The sequence below is a fragment of the Podarcis erhardii genome, assembly GCF_964252035.2.
Source record: "Podarcis erhardii genome assembly, chromosome: 13".
Taxonomy (NCBI): domain Eukaryota; kingdom Metazoa; phylum Chordata; class Lepidosauria; order Squamata; family Lacertidae; genus Podarcis; species Podarcis erhardii.
In genome coordinates, this window is record NC_138502.1 from 50,593,172 (window position 1) to 50,617,098 (window position 23,927).

General features: G+C 43.1%; 1 protein-coding gene across 5 annotated transcripts in view; it reads left to right on the forward strand.

Moving 5' to 3' along the window:
- The window catches only part of TEX10 (testis expressed 10), a 39,539-nt gene that overhangs the window by 12,524 nt on the left and 3,088 nt on the right, over positions 1-23,927 (forward strand). For 4 of the 5 annotated variants that reach the window (XM_081836256.1, XM_081836260.1, XM_081836258.1 and 1 more), the window contains 7 exons: positions 22-197; positions 1,808-1,985; positions 6,305-6,393; positions 8,728-8,861; positions 18,691-18,771; positions 22,228-22,409; positions 23,687-23,897. In XM_081836256.1, coding sequence (XP_081692382.1) covers positions 22-197; positions 1,808-1,985; positions 6,305-6,393; positions 8,728-8,861; positions 18,691-18,771; positions 22,228-22,409; positions 23,687-23,897 — 1,051 coding nt within the window. Of the gene's footprint in view, positions 1-21; positions 198-1,807; positions 1,986-6,304; positions 6,394-8,727; positions 8,862-18,690; positions 18,772-22,227; positions 22,410-23,686; positions 23,898-23,927 lie in introns of those variants that run through there. The other variant, XM_081836259.1, reaches the window with a different exon arrangement.

Consider the following 23,927-nt stretch of genomic DNA (forward strand, 5'->3'; position numbering starts at 1 on the left):
TTTCTCCCTTGCACATACTAGAAGCAGGAGCAAAGTATTAACTCGTTGGCTGGCTGGTCTACCTCAACAACTTGTTCTTCTTGGTTTGAGAAACGCCGAGCTTTCGGACCAGTTGATTGGTACTATTTATTCGGCTGCCTCCCGGGCAAGCAAAGAAATCCTGCAAAGTTTGCAAGCTGCTGCTCCTCGAATTTACGGTACCTCCTTTGCAGAACTTCTTAAATTAGCAATAGGGAATAAAGACTCTTGGTTTCTGAGGAATCCCAGATGATGAGTATTTTTTGGTTTCTCTTCTCATAATAATAGGCTGCTTCCTTCATATTATGGTAAGCTATCACAGGAGCTGTAGTGTTCTTTGGAAGTGAGAAGTACATGTGCCAAATTAGTTTTGTGGAAAGAAGAAATCTGGAGAAAATGCTATCCACATATATATTTCATTGTTTTAAAAGATTATATGTACTTTCCCAGGCAAAGCCCTTCCAAAGCTGCTTACAAAAAAGTAGTTTCTTTTTTTAAATCAATTTTGCTCCATCACAATGTGTGACAGCTGTGGAAAAGGTGGATTTCATGCTAGAATTCATTAGGAAAAGAACTGAAAAGAAACCAGCCATATTTTAATGCCTGTAGTGTGCTGTTGTGCTCAACTACATGGGCCTTTGGTGTGATCCAGCTTCAGGTCTCTGGTGGCTTTAGTTACACCATGTTAAATGCCCCTCAGATTTCCTGATTTCACACTTGTCAATTGGAATCCTGTAACCATCTCTCAATTGTATCATGGAAAAAATTCTGGAAAGTGAGCAAGAATTTGATAAATTTGTTTCAAGTGAAGGATTGGGGAGGTGCAAAGGAAGAAACATGTGCTTTTCACTCTCCATTTGAAGATGCTGGCTGGATCTGGGGTGACGAATGAACCTACATAATTGAGTTGTTCTTTGAAGAAAATTGAATAGTTCTTTGGCATCATTCATTTTTAGCTGGTGTGCCTTCTTCCTGGGCTCTGTGCACAAGCAGCACCCAGAACTTCCTAGAGCTAAGTGAACGAGTTCTGGTGGGACCCTACGCCCCGTCCCATGGACACACTCAGAAGGGCTCCTGCTTCTCTCAGGTCCTTTTTGAAATCTGCAGTGGGAGCATCAAGCAGAGCCTTCCCTCCATTCCTTTCTCTCTCAACTGCTCTTCTGACTTGTACATTGGTGTTCATTTTCATTCTGTTCTGTTTCCAGTGGGTGCCATTGTGACTCTGGTCTTTTCATCTTTTATCAAGGCCCCCCCCCAAGGGACTGCTGCCGCTGCCCACTCAGTCTTTTTCCTGCGAGTTCCTGTCACCTGCTTCCCAGTGCCAACGGCCGTCACATTTCCCCATAACTTTCTGAGAGGAATCTCTGTCCCTAAACAATGCAGCTTGGCACGTTGATTGGCCCTTGTGTGATAGGAATCTGGGCTTGAGGCGATAACTTGTTTGGGGTGGACAATGCTGAATCTGTTACTGCCTTGGTACCACTGGCCTTGGCTCTTTGTGTGTGGGATGGCACACGCCATGAAGAAGTGGGTAGGATTGCCTAGCGGTAGGTGTGGTTCTCTTGAGTGGCCCCTGTGCAGTTACACAGCCCACCCTCTTTCTCCACAGCAGGTGAAATTTCAGCCTGCTCTTGCTCTGGGATTTCCTGATGTGGCTCTTGGTGGTAATGCAACCAGTTTCTCCTTTACAGTAGTTTAGCGTGGAACACGGAAACTTCTGCCAGAGGAAAAAGCACCCCATTTTGAGGTTTTCAGATGATGTTAGCTGCTGATCCTTTTTCCCCCCCAGATCCACTAGATGGTGCTGTCGCTATTTTGCCAGAAGAATCCCAACAACGCTTAGTCCAGCTGGTCTATTTTTTGCCACATTTACCAGGCAATCTGCTTTCGTCTCTCAGTCGCTGCTGCATTATGGGAAAACTATCGGTAAAGTTATCGACTACTCTTATCGGGATAGTGCGTATGAGGTAAGCAACCTATGCAGCTTAGTTTTTTCATGAGCAAATTTGGATATTGAAGGAGAAGCTTAGTGTTGCATCTTCTCAAGCCATAATTTGTCAATGTAATTTTGAAGGTGCATTCACATGAAGTAAGGATGTGGGGAAACCATTGTGAGGGAAAGAGGGGAGCCGCTGTGGATGGGAAATGGAGGAGACGACAGTGAAGCATCAGGAAAATAGATGAAACGGGTCAGTTGCATAAGGAAGGAAGAAGCGAATTAGAGGGGGGATATATTCAAACACTGAAATGCAGTTGAGAAATAGGGATGGAGGTTCATTGTGGGGAAAAGAAGTTGGAGAGGAAATGATATAAGGAGCAGGCTCTTGCTGTCCCAGCGAAAGGAAAGATACACCACAGGCACTTTGACAGTCGTGCTGCTGCTGTGTGCCTCACAGCAAAATGGCATGCTCTTAAAGGCAATCTGTTGTGACGGACTGCATTGACTGTGCCTAAATGCTATTACTCCTCTTCTTGCAAGCTCCCGAGGAACGATGACAGGAGTGTTCCCTCCCTCCCATGGAGATCTTGCAAGCTGGCAATTTTGCTGTGGGTTTAGGCTAGTTGTTAATCTGTCCCAAGGGTGCCCGTCATTCAGGCATCGTATCTTTACCCATACTTTTGAAGGGGGGGGGAGTTGCTGATTGAAAACATTTTTTACTTGGATTGGTTATGGATTCTGTGTTGCCTGCTTTACTTTTGAAATATTGTTAATTGTGGTTTTAATAAACTTGCATTCCCTACCCTAGAAGGCTTAAAATACGATCTTATCTCTGACAAAATACTGTTTCTAAAAAAAAGGAGTTACTGTAGCAATCTGTTTTTTCAAATAATACATTACAAAATGAAATGTTATTAACAAAATATAAAAATGATTAAACTGCAGTTTTATAGGGTTTATAGAGGCCAAATCCCCATTGAAACATATAAATATGAATGTTAATAATGAAAGAGCAAACACGTTTCAACATTGAGTCCTCTTCAAGAGCCAGATATGTTTACAGTTAAAATAGACTCAGATCATTGTGGTTAGTACCTTGGAGGAATATGCACAGTTTTTTACCTTAACTTCATTGTTCCTGCCCTGAGACCATTTGGTGAAAAGTGAATTATAAGTATTTGAAATAAAAGAAACCACACCACAACGTTTTCCCGTGGTAGAGCTTAGCGGTTGCTTTCTGTGATTTCATTACATCTCCACCCTGCATTTCTTCACCATGGAATCCAAGGTGACAGACGTGGTTCTCCCATCCCTGCAGGCACTGACCATACCTGGACCTTCTTAGCTTCAGGAGGATAGTGGCCTTCTATACTTTCAGACTATACCCTGGGACTTTATTTGAATGTTCCAGAGGAAGTGGCCTAAAAACCTCCTTGTAGATTCATTTCTGTGCACAGAGCTGACCTCTCCCAGGTAGAAAACAACAGAAGCACCTTAACGGAAGCACCATGAGTAGAACGTGTGCTTTTATTTAAAATGCATCTCTGGGTTATTTGTGGGGCATAGGAATTTGTTCATTATTATTTTTTCAAAATATGGTCCTGCCCCCCACAAGGTTTGAGGGACAGTGGACCAGCCCCCTGCTGAAAAAAATTTGCTGACCCCTCTCTAAGCTATATATACTCAAGGGGGAGAACCACTTTCATCCATCAAATCTGATCCAACATTGGTCATTCTTCCACAGGCCATTTTTGGCAGGTCATCTACCTGTGACATCAGATGAATCTGCACCCTTTGGAAAGCAGCAGGGCTGGCATTGGGCACAGTGGGGAGGGGCTGCTGCAAGCTGTGTGGTCCTAACTTGCAGGGCTTGCATTCACCACTGTTTAAATTGGCCATCAGATGCAGGCCCTGTTTTCAGCCGGGGTTGGTTCTACGGGAGCTGCTACTGTTGTTGTTGTTGTTCATTTCATTTCATTTCATTTCATTTCATTTCTATACTGCTTTAAATGTTTAGGAAAAAATCACAATAGTGACTTACAACCCATTAAAATATCAAATAAAACAATCCAGAACAAACCATTACTGAATAAAGTCAAATGTAACATAATTAACATAATTAACAGGAAAGTAAAATATTATCTTGAAGATTTCAAAATAAAACATTACAAAGGAGGTCAGCTGCAGAATGCCTGTTTAACGCAGCAAAGTTAACAACAACAAAATCTTAAACATCTCAAAAGAAAACATTACTGAAGGAAGTAAAATATAAAATGCACATTTAAAACAGCATAATTAACAAGGGAACAGTGTATTCGGGCACATCTTTCCAATCCTTTTCAGCAGATGGAGGTTAACATTGTCACTAGATGGCGCTGTGTGTCTTCTGTGTAAACAGACTGGTTGAATGGAGATGTATGTTACTCCTATTCTAAACCTCATACTTCATATTTTTCATGCTTTTTAAGCAATTTGAAATAGAATAATAGATTCTTCTACTGCGTAGCTGCTATTGCCATTGGGTTTTTTACATTGCTATGTGCAAAATATTTGTTTAGAATTAAGTTTAGGCAGTTTAAGTGTCAAAATTATAATCTGGATACTTTATTCAAGTGGATCCAAGCAGTTAGTGAGGAGATCTGGGGAAAAGTTTGTATTTTATCTTTATGCAGGTAATCTGAACATTTGACACACCATATATTTACATAGCATTGCAGCACAAACATGATACACTGCAGCTCATAGTTAATGAAACAGTATTTCACTGACGTTGATATAATCTCTATTGTAAGAAGTGACACCTTTTAGGATGATTTTGAAGTCATAATCACATTGCTGAATGTTATTATTAGCGTTACAAAGGGTCATGGATGAGGTTTTAACTAGGTGTTGGATAAAATTCATGATTTTTAGCAAGTGTTAGCAAGCAGTAGGTGGCATAAAGGTAAAGGTAAAGGGACCCCTGACCATTAGGTCCAGTCGTGGCTGACTCTGGGGTTGCGGCGCTCATCTCGCTTTACTGGCTGAGGGAGCCCGGTGTATAGCTTCCGGGTCATGTGGCCAGCATGACTAAGCCGCTTCTGGCAAACCAGAGCAGCGCACGGAAACGTCGTTTACCTTCCCGCTGGAGCGGTACCTATTTATCTACTTGCACTTTGACGTGCTTTTGAACTGCTAGGTTGGCAGGAGCAGGGACCAAGCAATGGGAGCTCATCCTGTTGCAGGGATTCGAACTGCCGACCTTCTGATCGGCGAGCCCTAGGCTCTGTGGTTTAACCCACAGCACCACCTTTATTAAATAATTGTCTTCAGACACAATCTGCAGTTCCTTGAGATGAGCCAGTGGATACTTGGCAAAATTTTGTATGCAGGTCTTGCTATCCAAACACATTTCCTGCGTTCTTAGGAAATAGTTTGGTGGGCAGGCGTTCACATAACCAGTCAACGGTTTCCATTGATTTCTATGGGGAAATTTCTAATGCAGTCTTGGCCATGGAATTTTGGCCCCACCTTGGTTTCTGGTGAAGTGGCTGCCATAGATCAGCAAAACACAAAAAAAGTAAGGCTGTCTATTTGTTTTTAGTACTGCACAGTTGTCCAACTCTTTGAATATTTGATTCTGCAGTGTGTATAGCAAAGTTTGGGTACTAATGCCTCGTGTTTGGATAAGTGGATTTTTGCAGAATGAGTGTTTGGATAGTGGGACCTGTGTATTTTCATAACTTTTTCCTTAGATGCTGGTTTTGGCATACCTTTTAGTTCCTTCTTGATCAAGAAGAGTCCATATACTGTGGTATAGATTTAGTATAATTTAGAAAAATATTTTGAGCTCATTTACCCTCCTGACTTTTAAAGAAATTTTTGAATAACTGCCAACACGATTTCATCTTTTTCTCCCCTTTGGCAGGTTCACAATCATACAATGAAAGCTCAGATGTTCACGTTTCATTCAAGAATGCATATAATTGTCGTTAACCCTTATTTATGCTTTAAAAACACTTTTACAACATGAGGTTATTAAGAATGGGTTGGATGCTTTGAAAACGTATTCATATAAATATTCCTTGCTCGCTTTTTGCATTCTTTCCAACTTAGATTTTTACTTTCATTTTGTAGAAAACAAAACCTAGTAAACACCTGAAAAAAGTTACAAGACCTGCTTTCCTGCTTATCTTCAGTGTTCCACCACCTGAGCCAGGCATATTTTGGATATTTAGCAGTTGGGTGAGGGAAAAGGGCTGTGAGATGACAGGCATGTGTGGAACAGTTCTACCCCTCCCCTATCATCACATCTCGTTTGGACTTGAATTTTCATGTATAACCCTTCCTTTTTAAAAAATTAAATAGATCCTCTTTTGTGGGATGGAAGTACCCTGTGCAAGGCAACTCAGTGACTGATCTGGATTACTTCAGCTTCTTGTTTTCAACTCTTACAGGTAATCTGTGAATTTAAATTTTTTTTTTTTAAATTTCAGCATAATTTTGTTGAATTTCATTTAGGAAAAATGTTGCGTTAAGTAGATTGAAGGCAAACATCCTGTAATGCCTTATAGAAACAATGGCTAATCAACATAAAAGCGAGAATTTAAGAAGCGATTATTAGGAGTGATCAAGCAAGTCTGTGATTGCTTTATTCACCTACCGGCTGTCAGATTTCAGTTGCCTTCATTTTTTCACTGGGGAGTTTCTCTGCGGGCACCACTGGAGTAGCCTGGCATTGTTTTCTGTTTTAAGACCTTTTGAGATGTTTTATTTCCACAAGACCAGGCGGGTATCCTTTTGCTCTGTTCTCCCAATTACCTCCCAGTAAAGTTTCTATTTTGAAACAGTGGTGAGTCCACTGTTTCAGCAGGATTCTAGCAGTATTCTAGAACTATAACTAAGCTCAGCAGTATTCCAGAACTTCCCAAATAACTGCCACCAGTATGGTTCTGTACACCAGTGTTGCAGATGTATAAAAGCTGGTTGGATTATGGAGACAGAGGACCAGTAGCTCCTGAATGTCATAGTAAATTTATTTTTGTTTCCAGCATCCCCTCCATTCTTAAACTTCCCTTGCTACCAGACAGCCTCATCAGTCCTTGATCCTCTTTCTTGTGTGTCCAAAATCCTGTACTGCCCAAGTAATTCTTCTCACGCCCTTGTATGCGAATATTATTAATATCTTCCTCTTAATCACACTGTTCCCTGGCTTGCTTCAGACCTTCATAATCTACAATACAAATATTAATGTGCAGCCACAACACAGTCACAATCTTTTTGTATAAAGCTTCAAATACGAAACACTTTAAAAAAAAACCTAAACCACTGATAGAGGTTAGCATCAGATCTGTTTGAAGGTTTATGTTTCTCTACCACTTAGTATTATTTCTAATTTCAGCTTAATTCACTATTAAAACCTGATTGTTAAGAAGTCTGGTTGTGAATCCACTTACCTAGTAGTAATCGCCCTGTTGAATTCAGCAGTATTTTCTTCTGATTAGTTGTGGCTAAGACTTGCAGAGTTTCATAGTGAGACCAGACTTGTCTTTAAAATGGCAAAACATGAGAGTGAGTCATTAAAACTGAGCATTAGTAATGAATGGTTGGCTCAGTTAAGTAATTTCCCCTAGTTTTTAATAACGCCCAGGCCCTCAGAGGTAGGGGTAGGATGCAAAGACACATGAAACTTGTCCCATAAACTCTACAAAGCTCTTCCTAAGCAGTAGCCAAATGATGAACTGCTTTTGAAACAAGAATGCTTCAAAGCATGGGAAGCTCAGCTGCTCAAGAAGTGGGATGTGGAACAACAATTCTACTTGCCTGGCATAAGCTACCAGCAAGAACTTAAGCAGAACTTAAGAACTACAACTAATCCAGAATGCGGCAGCTAGACTGGTGACTGGGGGCAGCCGCTGAGACCACATAACACCAGTCTTGAAAGACCTACACTGGCTACCAGTACGTTTCCGAGCACAATTCAAAGTGCTGGTGTTGACATTTAAAGCCCTAAACGGCCTCGGCCCAGTATACCTGAAGGAGCGTCTCCATCCCCATCGTTCTGCCCGGATGCTGAGGTCCAGCGCCGAGGGCCTTCTGGCGGTTCCCTCATTGCGAGAAGCAAAGCTACAGGGAACCAGGCAGAGGGCCTTCTCGGTAGTGGTGCCTGCCCTGTGGAACGCCCTCCCATCAGATGTCAAAGCGATAAATAACTACCTGACATTCAGAAGACATCTTAAGGCAGCCCTGTTCAGGGAAGTTTTTAATCTGTGATATTTTACTGTATTTTTGGTTTCTATGGAAGCCGCCCAGAGTGGCTGGGGAAACCCAGCCAGATGGGCGGGGTACAAATAATAAATTATTATTATTATTATTATTAGTAGTAGTAGTAGTATTAGTATTATTATCCCAGTCATTCTAAGGATGGGCTAAAGCTAATTATTTACTAAATTATCCCATGGAAATCTATGCGATTGTAAGCACATACTTAATGCTGTCACATGGAAACTAATGGAGATTGTAAGTGCTTAACTTGGATCGTGTCCAGGGTGTAATACTGCTAGCATACTTTCCTCATTATGTTTGAAGATTTGTTTGTTTGCATGTTTAAGTATCTTTCTGATTTTGACCGCAGGTCTTGTATATTTCCCTTTATACTTCACAAATATGAACTGGGATAAAATGTTTTTAATGAGTTGTTAACCAGTATTTTTTTGTTATAGATGGAAAATAGCAGAATGGTAATTCCCTCTGGGGTCTGCTCCTAATGGGCTTCTCTCAACTTTTTCCAGGCTTCTCCCGAGAAGAGCTGACTAACCTGCAGAGCATCAGAGGGAGGCCACACATAAGCCAAACACAGCTCTCCCCGGTCCAGATCTACTTGACAGATCTGGATCAGTTTTCATATCACTGGGCAATGACAGAGGTAAGACTGTCCACATGGAGAATTCAGACTTAAAATATCCTAGGCTGGCATGTCTGTAGGCTCAGTATTGGTGGTAAATGTTCTGTAGGGAGTAAATATATATATATGTTATTCCCTGACTACGTTGCTCATGAGAGAGAAAGGATGCCAGTGTAGTGGCTAAAGCTGAATATCAGTGGTTTCATTACAGTCTCACTAAAGCCTAAGATCAGCCTCAGAATAAGTGGTTCCTCAATAGCAGGCATAGACAGCCCAGCTAGAGTCGTTCCTTTTTTTCTGCAATATATGGTGGCTGCATGCCCTCTTCACATCAGGGTGCATTGAAAGGTTTGCTGGCCATTGGTGTCCCCTAGGAACTCGGCAAGAGAGTCAGTGTGGTGTAGTGGTTAAGAGCGGTGGACTCGTAATCTGGTGAACCGGGTTTGCTTCCTCGCTCCTCCACATGCAGCTGCTGGGCCAGTCACACTTCTCTGAAGTTTCTCAGCCTCACTCACCTCACAGAGTGTTTGTTGTGGGGGAGGAAGGGAAAGGAGAATGTTAGCCGCTTTGAGACTCCTTAAAGGGAGTGAAAGGCGGGATATCAAATCCAAACTCCTTCTCCTCCTCCTCCTGTCCTTGAGGGTGGACTCACTTGATGCTCCTGTGCTGCTGCTAGTTCTGGGCTCAAACTCATAGGACCCTAGTTTTGATTTTGCACAGCCGTTCTCCAGTAGCTGAGCGGGAGTTCCATCTTGCTGGACTGTTCCCCAGGAAGCGTTGTCACATCTTCTGGCCCTGCCTTCTGAGCAGAAGTGCATACTGTTGAATTGTGCTTAGGGGTGTCTCTTCTGTTAGAAAGCTGGCATTGGATTCAGAATGGGGAATGGGCCTTGTCTTGAATTTGCACTGTCAGCATTGCCATCTTCTCACAGCTTAGATAGCATTGCTTTTGCTTTGCTGTTGTGGTCAGTTTGAGGAGCAAGGTGAAAAACAGCCTATTTCATGTTTCCTTTTTGAAGTAGGAAATGAAAATAAGTGTACTTTACAAACACATTAAGGCGTTGATTACACTACAGTGTAACTCTCCATATTTTGGAGTCTTTGCCACCTGGAATGTAAGCTTAGATGATTCATGCACTTTACGTACGTGATCTGCGGGATATTGGGTAAGAAATTATTTTTATTGAAATTTTTGCTGAATAAAGACTGAAAATAAAAGTGACAGGGCACGGTGACACAGTCAGTATATGTAACAGCAAAAGAAGTTACAATGGTAAGTTATCACAAAGATGCACCTTTGTGTGGAGTAAAGTTACATATAGCTTTCTTGAAGCTGTATCAGTCCACTGAGCCTGCAGGATATTTATGGAAACAGAAGTAAATAAAAATATTCGGTCCGAATCAAGCAGTTCTTTGCGTTCTTAGAACTGCTCACGTGAGACATTGCCAACCAGTTGTAGGAAGATCGTAAGGCTGTCTGGCTGGATCCCTTAGACACAGTGGTGCAAATTTTACTTTGTATGTTCTTTCAGAATAAAAATAGCAATGCTTTTATGTGATGTTATTTGTGTTTTCAAGCAATCCACAACCCCCTGAACAGTTATCTCTGTGTATCTGAAATATTCTGGGCATTGTTACCAGAGCTTTGAGCTTTCAGAAGATGCTTTTTAGCAGTGGCTTGGCTAAGCACATGAGGTCCAGAAGGGAAGATACTCTGGAGTCAATGATTAAATGCCAAAAGAATAACATTTGGGGGGAAAGTTTAATATAGAGGGAAATATATAGGGGGAAATATAAAAGTTGCATATAAGGCCATGTTGTTTAAGATGACAGTGGGAAATACAGGCTCATTTGGGGCAGATTATGTTAAAAAATATTGTCATTACAGCATTCTTCATTTGAGCAAGTCCAGACTAGCCAGGCATTTAATTTTATTACTGGGTGATTTGGGAATATTCAGGAGAGTTCTTTTAGGCAAAGAGAGTTGTGAGTCTTTCGCTCGTCCTACTGTTTTAATTGTCAATATCCATGTGCAAAGGTCAGAGGGGGCAGGGTTTCTGTTGAGGCAGGTGATTAGCTGTGGGAGGAGCTTATCAGAGCTTGCAGGGCAGCGGCGCGCGCAATTTGATCCATCTTTTAGATTTAGGGGAGCTAGTCTCAAACGTTTGTTGGGGAAGACCTAGGTTTTTTGGGGGGAGAGTTATTTGTCCTGTCTTCACGCTTCTTATGATGGAGGACCGCTGTATCCACCCCCAACGACATGTTCTCAAGATGGAGAGTGAGACTGAAACTCACCTACAGGTGGTACCTAACACCAAGGAAACTAGCGCTAATACACCCAGGAACCTCACCAAAATGCTGGAGAGGGTGCACCTCCACAGGCACATACCTCCACATGTGGTGGGAGTGTCCCTAAATCCAACTATTCTGGACAACAGCCATACAAGAAATATGTAAAATAACAAAGCAAGTATTAGACTTCACCCCAGAATTGGCCCTACTAAACATCTTCCAAGACAACAATGCCCATTTACTCCACAAAGAACTCATAACCCACCTACTTTCAGCAGCCAGAAACACCATAACCAGACACTGGAGAGACCTGTCAGGAGTAAGCATGGACCAATGGTACCAAATAGTATGGGAAACAGCCCTACTAGAAAAATTAACTAACAAACTGAAACTGACACGGGGACAAACAGATGAAGACACCTTCACCCCGGTATGGCTCCCCTTTATCACATACACAGCCCAACAGGACAATGACAATAATCCACCAACAGCATACAAATCAATATGGCTAACTTGATCCAAAACACCCACCCACCTCACTCACACACGAAAACAAAGATCACCACAGCCAATCACAAACAAACAATCACATCCTAGGCCAACCCCAACCTCTCTCACCACCAAAGGAACACAAGTGAACAACACAAGCACGCTGACACCAAACTACATACATTAAGCATAATAGAAACACCGCTACCCCACCCCACCCCCATCCATCTCCCCTCCTTCCACCCTCCTTTCTTCTTCTTTTTTTTTCTTTTCTTTTTTCTTCTCCCCCTAATGCCTCAACAAATGAAATGGATTTGTAAAAATGTTACACGGGGGAAAAAAAATACACGAGGCATTACACTTACACTGTAAAACAAGAAAACCCTTAATAAAATATATTATTAAAAAAAAAAAAAATGGAGAGTGAGGGAACAGCTGCAGTCGCCTGCGGTTCCTGTGCAATGTTTGCCATCTTGCCAAAGGTTGCAGGCAGCTTTACCTGCAGCAATTGCATGTTGATTGCCCTCTTAGAAGACAAAGTCCAGCAACTGGAGGAACGTGTAGCTACGCTCCAAAGAATTAGAGAGCTGGAGCTCTTCTTGGAAGCAACAGAGCACACCGTCTCCACCAAGGAGGAGACAGGGGACTCCCCTGAGAAGGAGGCTAGTTCACCAACACAGGAGCCAGATATATGGAGAAACGTGACTCAAAGAAGTAGGAGGCCCAGGGTTTGCTCTGATTGTTTAGAAATACACAATCACTTTGAGGTCCTCTCCCCTAGCATGGAAGACGAAGAGCAGACTCCATTTGAGGATCTCTCCCTCATTACAGTCGATCAGGTATATGAAGACGAGCAGCAAAGTCAGTCCTCAGGGAATGTGCAGGCAACCTTGGAATGGACAGCTCACGGAAGAACCCCGACCAGACCTAAGAGGAGGCGTGTAGTGGTGATAGGGGATTCCCTACTGAGGGGAACAGAAGCAGTGATCTGTGGGCCTGACAAGATGTCTCTGGAAGTGTGCTGTCTCCCCGGGGCTAAGATCCAAGATGTAACTGAACGACTGCAAGGAATCATAAAACCCACTGACAAATACCCCTTCCTCTTGGTTCATGTGGGAACCAATGACACTGCAAGCAATAGCCTCCAGAAGATCAAAAGAGACTACGAGGCTCTGGGCAGGAAATTGAAGCAATTAAATGCACAAATTGTCATCTGATCTGTCCTCCCAGTTGAACGACGTGGCCCAGGGAGAGAGGGAAAAATAGTGGAAGTGAACAGCTGGCTTCGCAAATGGTGTAAACAGGAACGGTTTGGATTCTTAGATCACAGACTGCAGTTTCTTGAAGATGGACTTCTGGCAAGCGATGGGCTGTACCTCACAACGGTTGGGAGGAATGTTTTTGCCAAAAATCTCAGAAACCTCATCAGGAGGGTTTTAAACTGACTAATGTGGGGGAGGGAGACAGTGCTCCTGAAGGTAGGAGTCTATCAATTGATGAAGATGATCATCCAAATGTCATAGACCAAATGGAGCAAACAGCACGCAGACCTAGTGGTGAGAGGAAAAAATCCTTAAATAAGAGACACGGGGGAATGATTAATGGACTTCAATGTCTGTACACTAATGTGCAAAGCATGGGAAATAAACAAGATGAGCTTGAGCTCTTGGTACAGCAAACTAAATATGACATAATAGGCATCACTGAAACCTGGTGGGATAAGTCCCACGATTGGAATGTAATAATGGAGGGATACAATCTATTTCAGAGAAACAGACCAGACAAGAAAGGAGGAGGAGTGGCGTTATATGTCAGGGATGTGTATACCTGTGAAGAGATCCAAGATTTAGAACCTCAAAGCCAAAGTGAGAGCATTTGGGTCAAAATTAAGGGAGAGAAGAATAACAGTGACCTCATTGTGGGAGTTTACTATAGATCCCTAAGCCAAACGGAGGACATAGATGATGCCTTCCTGGAACAGATGGCCAAGCATGCAAAAGGAAGGGAGATAGTAGTAATGGGGGACTTCAATTACCCGGATATTTGTTGGATGTCAAACTCAGCCAAGAGCATAAGGTCAAACAGATTCCTCACTGGCCTTGCAGACAACTTCGTTGTCCAGAAAGTGGGAGAAGCAACAAGAGGAACAGCCATTTTAGATCTGGTCCTAACCAATGTTGATGACCTGGTTAGTGGGGTAGAAGTGGAAGGATCATTAGGCCCGAGTGATCATGCTCTTCTGAAGTTTACTATACAGCGGAAAGGAGCAGCCAAGCATACTAGGACTCAATTTTTTGACTTTAAGAAAGCCGACTTCATAAAACTTAGGGAAGTGCTGGGTGAGATCCCATGGACAGTAATACTAAAAGGAAAGGGAGTTCATGATGGCTGGGAGTTTGTTAAGAGGGAGATAGTAAAAGCACAACTTCAGGCAATACCAATGAGACAGAAACATGGAAGGTGCCTAAAGAAGCCAGGGTGGCTATCTAAAGAACTTTTAACTGAGTTAAGATTAAAAAAGGATGTGTACAAAAAATGGAAAAGGGGGGAAACCACCAAAGAGGAATTCAAACAAATAGCCAGCACGTGTAGACACAAAGTCAGAAAAGCTAAAGCACAGAATGAACTCAGGCTTGCTAGAGAGGTTAAAAGCAACAAAAAAGGCTTTTATGGGTATGTTCGTAGCAAAAGGAAGAACAAAGAAACAGTGGGGTCACTCAGAGGAGAAGATGGTGAAATGCAAACAGGGGACACAGAAAGGGCTGAACTCCTCAATGCCTTCTTTGCCTCAGTCTTCTCCGATAAAGAAAACAATGCCCGACCTGAAGAATTTGGAGCAAATGATTCAGCAGAGGAAACACAGCCCAGAATAACTAAGGAGATAGTACAAGAATACTTGGCTAGTTTAGATGTATTCAAGTCTCCAGGGCCAGATGAACTGCATCCAAGAGTATTAAAAGAACTGGCAGATGTGATCTCAGAACCACTGGCAGTCATCTTTGAGAATTCCTGGAGAACAGGCGAAGTCCCGGCAGACTGGAGGAGGGCAAATGTTGTCCCTATTTTCAAAAAGGGGAAAAGAGAGGACCCAAATAATTACCGCCCAGTCAGTCTGACATCAATACCAGGGAAGATTCTGGAGCAGATCATTAAGCAAACAGTCTGTGAGCACCTAGAAAGGAATGCTGTGATCACCAATAGTCAGCATGGATTTCTGAAAAATAAGTCATGTCAGACTAACCTGATCTCGTTTTTTGACAGAATTACAACCCTGGTAGATGAAGGGAACGCAGTGGATGTAGCCTACCTTGATTTCAGCAAGGCATTTGACAAGGTGCTCCATGATATTCTTGTAAAGAAGCTGGTAAAATGCGGACTTGACTATGCTACCACTCAGTGGATTTGTAACTGGCTGTCTGACCGAACCCAAAGGGTGCTCATCAATGGTTCCTCTTCATCCTGGAGAAGAGTGACTAGTGGGGTGCCACAGGGTTCTGTCTTGGGCCCGGTCTTATTCAACATCTTTATCAACGACTTGGATGATGGACTCAAGGGCATCCTGATCAAATTTGCAGATGACACCAAACTGGGAGGGGTGGCTAACACCCCAGAGGACAGGATCACACTTCAAAACGACCTTGACAGATTAGAGAACTGGGCCAAAACAAACAAGATGAATTTTAACAGGGAGAAATGTAAAGTATTGCACTTGGGCAAAAAAAAAATGAGAGGCACAAATACAAGATGGGTGACACCTGGCTTGAGAGCAGTACATGTGAAAAGGATCTAGGAGTCTTGGTTGACCACAAACTTGACATGAGCCAACAGTGTGACGCGGCAGCTAAAAAAGCCAATGCAATTCTGGGCTGCATCAATAGGAGTATAGCATCTAGATCAAGGGAAGTAATAGTGCCACTGTATTCTGTTCTGGTCAGACCTCACCTGGAGTACTGTGTCCAGTTCTGGGCACCACAGTTCAAGAAGGACACTGACAAACTGGAACGTGTCCAGAGGAGGGCAACCAAAATGGTCAAAGGCCTGGAAACGATGCCTTATGAGGAACGGCTAAGGGAGCTGGGCATGTTTAGCCTGGAGAAGAGGAGGTTAAGGGGTGATATGATAGCCATGTTCAAATATATAAAAGGATGCCACATAGAGGAGGGAGAAAGGTTGTTTTCTGCTGCTCCAGAGAAGCGGACACGGAGCAATGGTTCCAAACTACAAGAAAGAAGATTCCACCTAAACATTAGGAAGAACTTCCTGACAGTAAGAGCTGTTCGACAGTGGAATTTGCTGCCAAGGAGTGTGGTGGAGTCTCCTTCTTTGGAGGTCTTTAAGCAGAGGCTTGACAACCATATGTCAGGAGTGCTCTGATGGTGTTTCCTGCTTGGCAGGGGGTTGGACTCGATGGCCCTTGTGGTCTCTTCCAATTCTAATTATTATTATTATTATTATTATTATTATTATTATTATTATTATTATTACAGGATAAAAGCACAAATAAATAGTTAGAATAAAAGCACAGCAAAACAATAATGCCTCCCTCCCACAAACACATTTAAAAGGCCATAGAATATTAATCAGCCCAAGGCCTGAATGAAGAGGAACATTTTAGTCTGGCACCTAAAGATGTATAATAAAGGCGCCAGACAAACCTTTCTGGGGAAAGCATTCCACAGACGGGGAGCCACCACAGAAAAGGCTCTTTCTCATGTTGCCACCCTCCGGACCTCTCATGGAGGAGACACTCGAAGAAGGGCCTCCGAGGATGATCACAGAGTCCGGGGTGGTTTATATGGTTAAGTCAGGCTTCCTCAACCTGATGCCATCCAGATGTTTTGGACTGCAACTCTGGTCAGCATGGTGGGTAATTAGAGATGGTTGGAGTTCAAAACATCTGGACCTCCATGAGAGGTAGGGAGGGTGGCACCAGGTTAGGAAAGTCTGCATTAGATGCTCAGTGAGTTGAGTCGAAGAGAATGAGTGGAAGAATTTATGGTTATATTAATTCACTTTGTAGATACTCAAGGATATGGAAATAAGAGCTGTGGCAACAGTTGCAACCTATTTTTTAAGAACCAAATTATCCATATAATTTGTTTGAGCACACGCCTGGACTCTTTTGGGATTTTCTAAATCGGAAGGAAGGTAGTAAGATGAGTAAATGTTTTAAGTGTCAGCATAAATGGCAGTTGGGTTATGAGTGGGGAGCGAGGTTGTTTTCCAATTACAGGCAGGGAGTCTTCATTAGCATTGGATCTGTAGTCTCAATATTGACTGTAGCCAGAGAGCAATTTGATCCTTCTGTTGTCAGTGCGTTATCCCTCGAGGCTTCATGTCTACAGGTTTGTTGCCTTTCCAGATTGCAAGATAAGGTTTCTAAGGAATTGTCTATTTATGTCACTTAATTTTCACTGTAGCACTCGCCGTTCAGTGCACAAAATGTTTTAGAGTTCTGACCTCAGAAGAAGATGTTATCTTTTACCTCTGTTCCGTTAGCATTTCAAAATATAGCGTTTTAAGGCATGTTTGAATTCTTCTTTCCTTTGCCTATGTGACGCATCCATTCATGGGTTGGTTCGTCTCCCATTTGCACAAGGCAGGGACATGTGACTTGATTGTTTCCTCTATCCTGTCCCCTCTTGGCTCTTCTCCCAGTTCAAGCAGCCCTGACAAGATGGATTAAAACTTGCATAGCTTTGATCTATGAAGCTCAGCACATACTTTTGCACACCACTTTCACCGCTAATGCTTCCGTCACAGAGATCTGCCAGGTACATTTGCCAGGGGTGCCTGGTAAAGAATAGACATGCATACCTTGGTTGAAGTGGCCTTCAGGAGGATATTACTGCAACGGGTACTTTCTTTGATTTTAACCAATCCCTGTTTCCGTCCAGGAGCACATGCAGCTTGCGCGTCCGTAACAAACAAATAACAGAGCTCTAGTTGCTCTTGTGTGGTGTGTGATGGCATCCACTACCATACCTTGGATAATATCCATGGTAGCTGCCCATATCCACATAGCTCAGTTAGGCCCACACAGATTTCTTTGTCCCGGTTGATGTTCCTTCCTCCTTTCCCTGCTGTCTTGCCCTGTCTGAACCTGGTACTGTTGAGAGCCGCCTTCTGCCACAGGCTCAGCCACAGAACTGGACTGGAGGGAGTCAAGCGGACACGGAGCAATGGTTCCAAACTACAAGAAAGAAGATTCCACCTAAACATTAGGAAGGACTTCCTGACAGTAAGAGCTGTTCGACAGTGGAATTTGCTGCCAAGGAGTGTGGTGGAGTCTCCTTCTTTGGAGGTCTTTAAGCAGAGACTTGACAACCATATGTCAGGAGTGCTCTGATGGTGTTTCCTGCTTGGCAGGGGGTTGGACTCGATGGCCCTTGTGGTCTCTTCCAACTCTATGATTCTATGAACAAGGGGAAGAGAACAGGGGAAGTAATCAAGCCACATGTCCCTTCCTGGGTGACGGAGGCAACCCTTGGCCTTCACTATGAGTCACTGGTGGTGCTTTCAGATGGTGTGGAGGATTCTAAAACTGTTAGTTGTTAAAAAGGCACCCGTGTGTCTGATTCAGTTTGAGTGTCTTGTAGTGTGAGCAGGAAATGGAAGCCCTGCAGGACTTGACTTCCTTGTTTGTTTTTGCTTTTACGTCCCACCTTTCTTCTGAGGAGTTCAAGGCATAGTGTTTGTGCCTCCTCGCCATTTTTAGCCTCACAACAACCCTGTGAAGTAGGTTAGGCTGAGAGATGGTAACTGGCCCAAGGGTCAGTGGTTTATACCCAGGCACAGGCAAACTCGGCCCTCCAGATGTTTTGGGACTACAACTCCCATGATCCCTATCTGACAGGACCAGTGGCCAGGGATGATGGGAGTTGTAGTCCCCAAACATCTGGAGGGCCGAGTGTGCCTATGCCTGGGTTAACCTGTATGAAATGATTAAATGCAGCTTTTAGAATTCTGGAATATGTCACTTTTGACAATGTATCCCCTATGACTTTGTAGAAACAAAGATGTAGAGGTACAGTGAATATTGGCATTAATATTGTTGCTGTTGTAACAGGTGGTGACGCAGTGCTTGTCTACTATACCTTCAAGAAGCCAGTGCATAGATATTGTACAAAATGGCATTTGCAAATACCTGGTAGGTGGTAATTCTGAATATATTCTCTGCTTGTTTTATTTAATTATCATTTGTGATTGAAACTGTGGCCAATAAAGAGAGTTCAGTATGTGCAGATGTGCTTGCTAGGCTCATTTCTGGCCTTGCCGTTATACTCACTATTCATGTCTTAGTCTGTGAACAGTATATAATAGCAGTTTTCCTGTTCATAAGCAGTTGCCGAAACATTTCGTCACAATCATGAAAGTCTTCATACTGTGTTTAAAAATGTTATATCCCATGTTTCTTTATGGAAAATTCAAAATGACCAACAGCAAACTGTCATAAAAATGGAACAAATGACAACAAGGATTTTTTTTTTACTATCAGTTGGCCATCATTAGAAACCAGCGACAGCCACAGTAATGGAGCAGTAATGGAGACATTGGGGAGGAGGGGCTTCCTTTGCTAGACAACAAAAAGGCCTTTCCCTTCATGCCCACCAGCTGGCTGGCGCAACACCTCTGATGTTGATGAGTGGACAGGAAGGAATATGTACAAAGACGTTATCCTCGAGATAAATGGGGGCATTTTAGGGATTTAAAATGAATCCATTACTAGTGAAAATAGAGCAGTACCAGGTAATTCTGTACTGACCAATGTAACATTTGCCGTCACTTTTACATAATATTTTTTGAGGCAGTGAGAGATTTTACATTCTTGGGCTCCATGATCACTGCAGATGGTGACAGCAGTCACGAAATTAAAAGACGCCTGCTTCTTGGGACAAAAGCAATGACAAACCTAGACAGCTTCTTAAAAAGCAGAGAAATCACCTTGCCAACAAAGGTCCGTATGGTTAAAGCTATGGTTTTCCCAGTAGTGTTGTATGGAAGTGAGAGCTGGACCATAAAGAAGGCTCTTCGCAGAAGAATTGATGCTTTTGAATTCTGGTGCTGGGGGAGACTCTTGAGAGTCCCATGGACTGCAAGAAGATCAAACCTATCCATTCTGAAGGAAATCAGCCCTGAGTGCTCACTGGAAGGACAGATCGTAAAGCTGAAGACTCCCTGGAAAAGACCCTGATGTTGGGAAAGATGGAGGGCACAAGGAGAAGGGGATAACAGAGGACGAGATGGTTGGACACTGGAAGGACAGATCCTGAAGCTGAGGCTCTAATACTTTAGCCACCTCATGAGAAGAGAAGACTCTCTGGAAAAGACCCTGATGTTGGGAAAGATGGAGGGCACAAGGAGAAGGGGATGACAGAGGACGAGATGGTTGGACAGTGTTCTCGAAGCTACCAGCATGAGTTTGACCAAACTGCGGGAGGCAGTGGAAGGCAGGAGTGCCTGGCGTGCTCTGGTCCATGGTTGGTCACGAAGAGTCGGACATGACTAAACAACAACAACAACAATATTATTTAACTCCAGTGAACTGTAAACTATTTGTTAACTGCCTTAATCTTCCCTACAAAAATAATCAAGAAGTATGCCACACTTAGTTTAAACATTTTCTTTTTCTTGTGTTTTAAAAGAAGTAACAGTTTTGGCACATCAGTAATTTATCTACAACTTGTTTTCTCTAAAAGTATGAATCAGTCCCCCTCATCTGTGGTGATATGCATGAAGAACTTCTGTTTCATGGGCAACAGCCAAACTTATGGTGTTATTTATTGGATACCCCGGAAAGAGAGGGTTTCTGGCAGATGACCTGTGTCCAATTCGATGTGAAAATTCATTTATAGACATCCACAAATGAATGCCTTCAAAGCAAGACCCTGGGCACATGACACTTCAGTATGCATTCACAAGTTGCAGGTCACATGTGGGAAGGTGTAATTTGAATCAGAGGATGAAGTGGTGGTTTTAGCATTGCAGGTAACCTGACCCTCACCACTTCTGCTATCAGGAGCAGCACGGGGTCACAGAAAACAATAAAAGCTGCATTCTTAAGAAGTGGTTCAAACCCACCCAGAGCAGGCTGTACAGCCGTCTCTGAGACAACTGCTTCCAGGTGGACGGCTTTTCTATTCACTGGATTGTTCGTCCACATCCCATCCTTTACTGTCTCCAAACATTGATTCAGGTTCAGTGCATTACTAGAAACCCATTACACTTCAGACCAAATCTATGAATGACCTCACCCAACAGTTTCATGTAGATGTTAGAAAGCATGGAAGACAAAATTCACTATGGCAGCAATCCCTAAGTTTAGGGGCCATGGTTCAGAGCAGCAGTCTCCCATCGTAACCTGCTGGCTCCTTCCTTTCAGGAATGACTTGGTTCCAGGAATGACTTGCTACAGTACCTCCCAGCCCCATTCTGGCAGGGTGACCTAGAGGGACAGCATAGTTGGTGAGATACGCTCTTCAGAGCTGCACCAGAATCAAGCATTAATTGGCTCCCAACTTTTCAGCTGAAAAGGCTCTGCAAGGATTACTGATCAAAAAAAACAAGAGAGTTCCTGACCTCAGGTTTAAATTCTAAAAAATGGAACACACACACACAAAAAAAAGGAATGGGGAGGGAAGAGGAAAAAGTGAACCAGGGTATTAATTATTTAAAGTTAGCAAGTTTTAAGACAACCAGGTTCATACTTTCTCCCAATAAAAAAATTTAAATCCATCTACCAAAGTCAAACTGAGAGACAATGATAACAGAACCCTTCATGAACTGTATTTCACTTCATTAGGACTGCCACTCTAGACAAGTGTTTTGTGAAAAACTTTGCCCCCTGAATCCATAGCAACAGAATGGACATGAAGCTTGAGGTCCTGATTTCTTTGTCATGCCTCTGCTGCTGAACCTGACTCCCACGGCACAGAACGTGAGTGGGGACCCTCTCAGCCTCTGCCCAAGCGTGGTTTTCTAGGCCTATGCCTAGAGAGACCCTTGGAACTGTTGCCAGGCCATTCTCCTCTCTGGCCCTTCTGTGCACTTCAAATGCTTTGGCCTGGCTGCAATGTGTCCGTGGACTCTGAGAATACATTTCTTGTCTGTCTGGACAGAGGCTAGAGCAGGCAGCCCCAAACTCGGCCCTCCAGCTGTTTTGGGACTGCAGCTCCCATCAGCCCTAGCTAACAGGACCAGTGGTCAGGGATGATGGGAATTGTAGTCCCAAAACAGCTGGAGGGCTGAGTTTGGGGGTGCCTGGACTAGAGTATGCAGGGGGTGTGCAGAAACTGGCCTTTTGCTCATCCTACCCACATAGTAATATACTTCCGCTGTATTTTAAATCTGTGACGTGAGCTTAAGCCCACTTGTACAAGGGTAGTATGGAAGGTGTTTTACTTGGCTGTTGCTAAATAAATAAGATGCCAATTCATGGGATTAATGTGCTCAATCCTCAAAGGAAAGGAAGGGCAGGTTGTAAAATGTAACAGATTGAGGGGGAAATGAAGTTATTTTTAGAATTGTTCTTAGACACAGGCGCAAGCACAGCTAGCGCAGAAATGAGTGTCTGTGTGAAAGGTAATTTATTTGTTTTGTCTCCTAGGCAGGGTTGACTGTAATACCTGACAGTGCTGCTGGATCTGTTTTGTGTGCCATTAGTAAGCTCTTGGATCAAGCGTGCTTGCTTAATGAAAACCTTGCAAAGTTCCTAGCATCTTTGTGTTACAGTCTCCTTTATCTCCTCTTAACGATAGAGAGAGAAGATACAGAACACCTGCAGAAGAGGTAAGCTTTTAATTTGAGTACTTCTCAAATATTGGCATTTGTAAAAAGCACTTTAGCATATGAAATTTGCTTGTTTTACTTGAGGAATAAAATATCACTCTACCTGTGCAAGTTTTTTTATAAGGTTGATGGACTTCCATTTCATTGCACCACATTGAGGAATAAGTCAGCTATATACCACCAGCAATCACACAAATCTTTGGGATTTAGACTGTTGCCTTATTTGGTTTCCCAGGCTCCTTACGGTGGGTTCGTGTGCTATAGCTTGCCCACTGGGAGTCTAAATTTTGCCTGCAAGGCCCTGTCCCCCAAACACTGCCACCTGCCCCACATCTGATGCTATATATGATGTCAGCTGTGGGGCAGGTAGGGATGTGGGTGCTGGTGCACACATGGGAGCCTTAAAGTGCACTCCAAGTTGTGGTGTGTAAAGGGGTTCCCCTGCAGAAAACTCCTTTCCCCCACCCAATGCCTGCAGAAACTAAGCTTTGGTTCTGCCCCCCTTGAGCTTATACGCGGGAGAGCCAAAGCCTGCTGGATTGGCTGTGTACAGCGCTGTGAAGTACTAACTTTGGCACTTCAAAGCGGTCAGTCCCCCGACATTGTTGTGACAACAGGTGGGAAGCCACATGAGAATAGATCTTGGTGAGGATCTGGCCCATGGAGCCAAAAGGGGGCTGGATTTCGAATATCAGCACCCTAAGGCACTAGTTGCTTTCTCTTCTAACCCTCTAGAATGTTATTCTGAAACAATGTGCTTTTTAAAAACAAAACAAAACTGATTTTAAAGTAAGCGAGAGATAAATCAGACAGGAATGTTACCTCTGCAATTGGGATTTCTTTGATTGACTACCCTTTGTCCAAATGGTAGATATCTGACTGTAACTTGCAGCACCGGTATCTTGAACTGGGTCACGGCTCCTGTGTGCGTGTTAGATATCAGGCAGTTTTCATTTGATAATCCGTTCTTTCTTGCACAATGTATTCACGGTTGACTGTATAATTGACTCTATGTAGTTAAATATTAATAAGTATTTTAAAAATATTTTTTTAACTATAACTGGTGACAAATTGGTGGAAATGGTTTGCAAGTAACTTTAGTGTACCAGTTTTTGTCATTTTATCTTGTGTGCCATTTTCTTACTAGAAACTATAGTCTACAGTACTCATTTTTGTTCTTCAGAGAGGTGGACTGAGAAAGTTAATTTGAGCTTAAATAACTCTTGTGCCCTTGGTTTCCCTTATAGACTCTCTGGCTGTGCTTTCTTCCTCTGCAGGGAAGCATTGTGGAGTTGCTGCATTTCCGTGCTCACCGCCTTGCCTCGCGTATTGAGGCTGATGTTGCAGAGTCTTCAAGTGAGCAGAGTCTGTCCCGAGGAACTGCCTGTCCTTGCCCAGCTCCTCCGCTTGCTAATGCAACACGGACAGCTTCGAAGTCATATGGTGACCAATGAACTTCTGGTGAAACAGATTGTCAAAGATATCACGGTAGGCACTCATTCTCAATCACTACTCGCT